This window comes from Thermobia domestica, chromosome 6 (assembly GCF_964235325.1).
Source record: "Thermobia domestica chromosome 6, izTheDome1.hap1.1, whole genome shotgun sequence".
NCBI lineage: Eukaryota > Metazoa > Arthropoda > Insecta > Zygentoma > Lepismatidae > Thermobia > Thermobia domestica.
Window position 1 is genome coordinate 90,985,084 of NC_137459.1, and position 7,859 is coordinate 90,992,942.

Sequence of the window (7,859 nt, forward strand, 5' to 3'; positions counted from 1 at the left end):
TAATCGCTTCACTCACTGGTGTTCTAAATGGAAACTTAAGATTAATGCCAGAAAAACCCAAGCTATTGTATTCATACCGCCCCGTAATCGTACCAAAGTCAACCGGAATCAAACTCTTTTGTCACTCTATGTCTATAATACAGCTATCGTTTCGATCCCAACCATTACATATTTAGGCATACTTTTCGATCATCATTTAATGTGGAAACCGCATCTTAATCATGCAAAAACTGAAGCTTACAACCGCCTCAACCTACTTAAACGGCTAACAGGCACAACCTGGTGTCTCTTATCACATATAGTTCTCAACCCGTACAAGGCCTTCCTCTGCCCAGTTCTTACTTACAGTTTTCCAGCTTGGATTTTCGCTTCTTCTACATACTACCAGAAACTAACCAGTTTTGAAAGACACGTTTTCCGCATCGCCTTCCGCATTTCTCTCTCCAATCCAACTTGTGATCTATATTCTCCAGCATAATTTCCTATACACAGCTACCATTCGGAAACTCCTTACTTAAAAGTCATTACTCAATGCTATACACAACACCATCCTCAACTGTTTCAAACAATGCATCATCTTGCATTTCACTCATCTCCTGCACGATACCTTTATACTCCTCTTCACCTTCTATTTCCTTTATATTGCTACACAGTCCTTCTAGATCACCTCGATCTACGGATCCTCCAAGATTATCGTTTGTATAGTCATATACTGCATATCTTCCGATCATACACACAGTGATTCCATTTCACTAACAGGGTTCACCACGTCTCCATTGGCCTAGAGCAGCCCCTAGGCGGAAGCAAACCGCATTTGCGTTTCTAACAGTTCTTCTGTCGTGTTGTGGCGTCAAGTGCACTTCATCTCGTCTCTCATTTTCATCATGACTTCGAAATGCCGCTTACCTATGCTTTTTCACTTTACATTTTGTTGTATGATTTCTCACACTTGCTATATTGTGTATGTTCTTTTACCCTTATTTCTATATTATATACTATATGTAAATAATATATATTATATATTATATCATATGTCGTATATTATATTATATCTAGTATCTTGTTCTCACGTCTAACCATAATTTAGGTTCCAGATCACCTATAAGTATGATTATGATCGCAAAAATCATAATGTCCTTTCAAATAATGTTAATTAATAAAGTTAAATAAATAAATAACAGTCCATAGCCTAACCATCAATACTTTCTTCCCATAATGCTCCTCTCAACTCCCTTTCCTAAAAGAGGGTATAACTCTTTTAAACGACGCTAGCCTTTGGCTAGCTTAAAAAAAAAGAATATTCCACGTCCATGCACTTTTAGATTCAATAGAAAACCCTTCTTACAGTGTCTAAGGAGAAAGTAGAACAAAATGATTTTGTATGTTTCTCTTCATTTAAAATGTAGTTTTCCATTAGAAGTTTTGTTTCATTGGAAACCAAGTTCACCGAAGTTGTTTTAAGGTTTAATGGAAATCTCAAAAGTTTTCCTTTACTTTGTGTGCTTGCTTAACAGCTGCTTCGAGCATTTGTGTGAAATAATATATATATATATATATATATATATATATATATATATATATATATATATATATATATATATATATATATATATATATATATATATGGTAAAACTAAAGTAAATTGTTAAAGAAATAATGCGATCTATTAATATACGAAGTATTTAAAGTCTCTAAAGTTTAAAACTACATAATATAATTAAAATTTGATTTTATTTAATTAAGTTGCCTATCGTTTTAAAACATTGCTTAATGGCGAAATTTCAGTAAAAAAAATGTCACTTTCATTTTATAGTGGAGCTATAAACAAATACAAGGGATGGATAAAAGGTAATGGCACAATTGTTATAATTTACAAATGACTGTATTAGAAGGGAAAATACGTTCTACATTCCTTCAATGTAATCACCCCCATGTCCACAACCTTCTGCCACACGTATGGAAGGCGCCGTACTCCGTCAGCACGTTGTTCTCTGGCTATGTCTCGCAGCGACCGCCCTACGGCATTGAGGATGGCCTGTCTGGTGTTGTATCGTTGTCCGCGAAGTGGTTGCTTCATCTTGGAAAACAGGTCATAATCGCACGGACTCAAATCCGGCGAATATGGTGGATGTTCCAGAATCTCCCAGTTCCAGGCACGTAAAAGTTCCTTCCCGGCGGTAGCTGTGTGACAGCGTGCATTGTCGTACAAAATGATTGGGGTCCGTGCCAAAAGATCAGGTCGCTTTCTCCGAAGTGCGGGACGCAGATGGTGTTGCAAGAACGTGCAGTAATATGGCGCATTCACAGTCTGCCCTGCTGGTACAGCATGGTGCAGGATAACCCCTTGGACATCATACGCCACTATCAACATCACATTCATTCCTCCCTGACTAGGGCGCACAGTCTTTGGCCGAGGGGAACCGGGATGCTTCCATTCGTTGGATTGGCGCTTCAAACATGTTTCGTAGGATCGAACCCAGGTTTCATCAATGGTAACGATCCTGCCCAAGAAATTGTCACCCTCCCTCTGGTGGCGGTCCAGCAATTCTTGTGCCAGTGCATATCGGTACCATTTCTGCACCTCGGTAATGACATGTGGAACCCAACGTGCTGCAATTTTGCGAAAACCCAGGATGTCGTTCAAAATGTGAAGCACAGTTTTATGGCACACCCCAACCTCTGCCGATATCTCACGCGCAATCCACCGTCTATCCACGTCCAGCAAGGATGCAAGGAGCTGAATTGTCATGTTGTCCACTGGAGGTCGTCCAGAACGTTGGCGGTCTTCCACGTTCTGTCTGCCTTCACGAAACATTTAACCCATCGAGCTACGGTGCGGTATGGCAACGCTGCATTACCACAGGCTTCCCGCAGTCCCTGAAAACATTCTCGTGCACTACGACCACGTGCCACTTCAATTTTGATCCACGAACGCTTTTCATGTTTAGTGAACATTGTGTTTAGAGCGCTTCCACTCGCGATACCAATTTGACGCCACTGCTCTCGTTGACTGACTGACTCAACAGCGTTCCCACTCACCTAAGTTCCTCAACTGAGATTGTCTCAGTGTTGCCAACGAGTTTGCACAAAATTCCGCTAAATTGAAAACCAAAACCGCCAGAATTCCACCAAAAAATATCGCGATCTACAAATATAGCTAAAAATCCCGCTACACCTGAAAAAGCTGCATATTTTAATTAATCATAATGTATGCACTAAAAAATTAAAGCACAGAAGTACTTACCACTAATTCATTAATGGGGCTAATTCATCCTCCGATTCTTCGTCTTCAACTTGTAGATTGGAGTACGTTGCTCTTGTCATAGTATTAATTTTTTGTAATATAGAAATAGGTAAATCGAAATCATGGCAGCAATTCCCGAGTCGTCTCAACCCTGCACGAGTAGTAAGAATAGCGTCAACCATCTCTCTTCCCATTCGATTTCGATGTTTCGTCTTCACGAGATTAAGCTGGCTAAAAGCTCTCTCTATCTCTGCATTTGACCATGGTAAAACAAGGAGACACAAAGCGAGATTAGAAAGTTCATGAAAAGGGTTTTCTCCGGCTGCATCTTTATATTTTTGAACTTCACTCCAAAACGCTGTAGAATTTTCCGTTCTTTTCCACTCAACTAACGTGAGTTTTTGCCATTGAAAGTCAATTTTTGTTATGGTTTCCTTAGGAAAGCCCATGAGTTCCGCCAAAGGAATAATCGGATCCTTTAACACCTTCAAACAGTTTTCTGGTGCGAACATTGAAATATTTTTCAATATTTCAACATTTGCAGGTAAACGCTGTTGAAGCTGTGATACCAGCTTAACAATAAAATTCGCACATCTTTCCCTAATTGTGTTTTCATTTTCAATCGTAAGTTCACCAGCCGTTTTTAGTTCTCCTATTCTTTTCTCAACATCATAACCCAGATAAGGTTTGGAACTCACATAGTTTTTAATATTCTCAGTTAACAAATTAACTGGACTATTTGGTACAACTATTCTTTTTGCCAGTCCTTCAATAAGCAAGACAAGATCTTGCAGTAGCTTACTTGGGTCAACAGAGTTCGATTGAAAAGATTGATTTACGTGTTGGGTTTCTGCTAAGATAGGATTCAAAAATAAAAAATACACTTCATTATTCGGATCACTGTACATTTGGAAAAGCAATTCAGATGTGTAGCACTTTTCACTGTTCCGCACTATTTGAAAATGCGTTTTTAACTCCAGCCATTGCGAAAGAATCCGTTTCACTGCTATCTCTATTGATAACCACCTAGTATGGGACACCTGTACAATTTTAAGTGGATTAGACCCTTCATTTATAGCTCTGTACAGTTCTGTGTACACCTGTTGCCGGAGAGGTGATCGAGCAAACCAATTATAAGTTTCGGAAATCATAAATTCCAAATTTCGAGGGAGTGATTCGGAGGCCGCCGTGGACACAGCTAGTTGCACAGAATGACAAACACAACGAACTAACACGAGATGATTGATTTCTTTTTTCAAAATTTGGTACACACCATTGTTAACTCCCACCATGACATTAGCGTTATCAGTCCCTAAACCGCGTAGTTTCTTCAAATCAAGCCCAAAATCTTTCAAAGCTACTTTTAATACCTTCACAATTGAATTAGCATCAGCCGATTGTAACTCGTACATTCCTAAATAAGTAGACACGACAGTAGAGCGTGCATCAGAATAGTAAATGATACATAATCCTAGCTGTTTGACTACACCAATATCTGTTGATTCATCAAGAAGAATGCTATAGTCACTGTCACCAATGTCTTTCCGAAGGCTCTCCTTAAAGTATGGAGATAAAATATTCTTGATCATAGCACTACACTTACTACGATGTAAGTGTACCTCTTTCACTTGGAAATAGCGTTTGCACAATTCACTAAGATGGTCAATGCTTCTAATAGAACAATGACACGCGGTAAATAAAGCTAACCCTGCCTCGACTCGAGCAGTATCAAAAGAAACGTTTGTCACCGGGAATTCTATTTTCTTTTGTCTATTTGAACTAAAAGGTTCAGCTGCACTTACATGTTTTTTAGTTTTGCTATGTGCTATAAGATCACAAAATTTTGCTTTCAAATTGCACTTGCAGTATTTGCACCGAGCTATCGTACGATCTTCCTCAACTTCCAACAGCCAGTTTTTCAAATTTGGATCAATTAGCCAGTCTTTTCTAAATTTTTGAGAATAACCTGCTCTTGTTCGTCCCATTGTTACACCACACAATGACAATTGTAGTGAAGAAACACTAAAAGTAGCACAAGTCCGCATAAACCGGAAAAAGAAACGACCGACCACAGAACTATCAACTAACAACTATTAATTGACGGGAAGTGGTAGCGGGAACAGAATCCTTATTCGAACAAAATTAGGCCGTCTCGGATGCTTAATTCGGAACGATCATATCCAGTGAATGAACGAAAGGGACGAACATACGTGTCGATTAAACGGGATTGTCCCGTTGATTTCGAAAAAAGAGAACGTTGCTACATACTACGTCCCGAGAGCAACATTGCCACATACCACTTCTATAATACACAAATAATTTGCAAGCATCTGCAATGCACTCGTTCAATACATAGATAAGAAAAATACAACAGTAAGACATTTTATCAAAAAGTAGCATGTTTTTAAATACGTTGGAAATATTTTTTTAAAAAGCTAGGTTTCCCGCTGCACCGCTGCCAGCCAATTTTTACCGCTAGACACGATCGTAAAACCACCAGATTTAGCGGGAAACCGCTGCCGTTGGCAACACTGGATTGTCTTCTCCGGTGCTGCCACCTCGCGGTTCTCCGTCACTAGACTGGCGCGTGCCGGCAGGGTTGCCAGTACTTTTTATCCAACCTATGTATATTTGCATACATACTGCCTAGTAGGGGCTATAAAAGCATTTACCTAGTTGCATTAAAAAAAAAGAAAAAGAAAAAATAAACATTCCAAAAATGTTATCGGAGTAGTCAGGATCTCATACTCATGTAGTGAAAATCGTTCTTCTACGCCCGTTCATTTTCGAAAATAATAACAAAGGCAAGAAAGTTTATCTATATTCACATTGGACAATTTTAATCAAATTAATGTACTACGTATCCCACCACATTTTTTTTAAATGTACGCATTAAACTTTATCAGTGAACTGTAACGTGTATACCGTTAGCATATTCTTATTATATTTCCCCCCAAAATTATTAAATATCCGACATTTCTAGAAAATTTCTCCCCAGAATATTGCTTTTTGATAACTGGGTAATTTCATTTGTGGAACTTATTATAGTGCTGCCAAAATGTCTTGAGCCGTGACAAAAATGCGAACTAAAGCTCACACCCACGCGTTGAGCCAATAAGAGTTCAGCTGTTGCTAGACGAGAGAGCCTTGCAGCCGTCTACGCCAAAGGGTGTGGAATTCCTACAGCCGATAGAGGGGCTTGGAACATGAGACTAGGTGTCAAGTCAATATGGTATATTTATAGCTTTACTTATCATTAACCAGAGACATAATTACTTATGAAGAAAATTAAAGGCCTAGATTGATAGATTGACATTTCTTTTCGCGATGTCTCTATGTAATCGGCTGGTCCACCACTCCGGTTGATCCGACCGTGCTCGAGCAGAACTTGGTCCAACTCGTATGTGACCCACGAGGCCCATTGACGTTTACTGCCATCGCGGCATTGTTGTTTACTTGATGTTACTGCATACCTGCTTTAGTGCTCCGCCATCACTTGTACCGTTTCTTTGTTTTGCGTGATTTCTATACTGTCCTATACTTTTTTTTTTTTTTTAGTGCCTACTGTTCGTTTGTTTTTGCTATAGAGAACAATATAGTGATTTTTGAGTTTAGAGATGGTTTATTTTACTGTAAATCTGTTTTTTTTTTTTCTCTGATAATCCGACCTTTTCTTTGCGTTCCGATCATACATCCAATCCCAAAGGTGACGGATATATATACACCGGGTGCACCATTTATAATATCCCACCTCTATAACAGAGGAACCAAGAGAGCGGAATAAGCTATTTTTTGCAAAAATCAACTATAGGAAGGGGACATCCATCCATATATTGGGTAACATCACCAGATGAACAGTGTTGCCAACCGAATATAAATATATGTTCTTTAAATGAAATGACCTAAATTTAATTTCACAATTCGAATCAGCAATTAAAACAAGGACGAAAATAATGACACTCTCAGATCAGTGTTGCATACTTTTTCAGAAATAACGTTAAACATGTGTCAAATTTAAACGCCTATATATATATATATATATATATATATATATATATATATATATATATATATATATATATATATATATATATATACAGTATATATACTTGTGTGTTTGTATGAATACACGTGTTCTATAGGTATGGATGATGTTTCAACATTAATCTGAAATGGCTGGAGCAATTTTAACCAAACTTGATGCATATATTGCTTGTAGTCTGGTAAATGGTACCGACTCCCTGGCACTCCTAGGAAAGAGTAGGAAGGATGACGTATACAAATAATCGAAAACGACTGACATTAGTGTCGAATTCATAGTTTTAGGGGTCGCGAGATATACATTATTATATTTCAGATAGTATTTATGTTTAAGTTCAGCTAGCATTATCACCTCTTGGAGGGGGATTGCGACATGTAAAAATAATCGAAAGCGAGCGATATTATTGTCGAATCCATAGTTTGCAAGGTTCCTAAGTTAATTGATAATAAATCTGATGCGTTTTAATTTCAAGATCAGTCCCCAGTGGGAGTAAAAAATATAGTGGATATAAGACACCCCAAAACACACTCAGACCTACTGACCCACTCTGCTCACTAGTACACAGTACCTTCT

General features: G+C 38.4%; 1 protein-coding gene across 1 annotated transcript; it reads right to left on the reverse strand.

Annotated features, from left to right (window-relative positions):
• Positions 1–3,246: 3,246 nt before the first annotated feature.
• Positions 3,247–5,229, reverse strand: LOC145687236 (uncharacterized). The gene has a single exon (XM_081760709.1). It carries the CDS (start codon positions 5,227–5,229, stop codon positions 3,247–3,249), a length of 1,983 nt encoding a protein of 660 aa, XP_081616835.1.
• Between the last annotated feature and the right edge of the window lie 2,630 nt (positions 5,230–7,859).

Coding starts and splice junctions, on each gene's coding strand:
- LOC145687236 (XM_081760709.1), bottom strand. CDS start 5,229: ATGGGACGAACAAGAGCAGGTTATTCTCAAAAATTTAGAAAAGACTGG.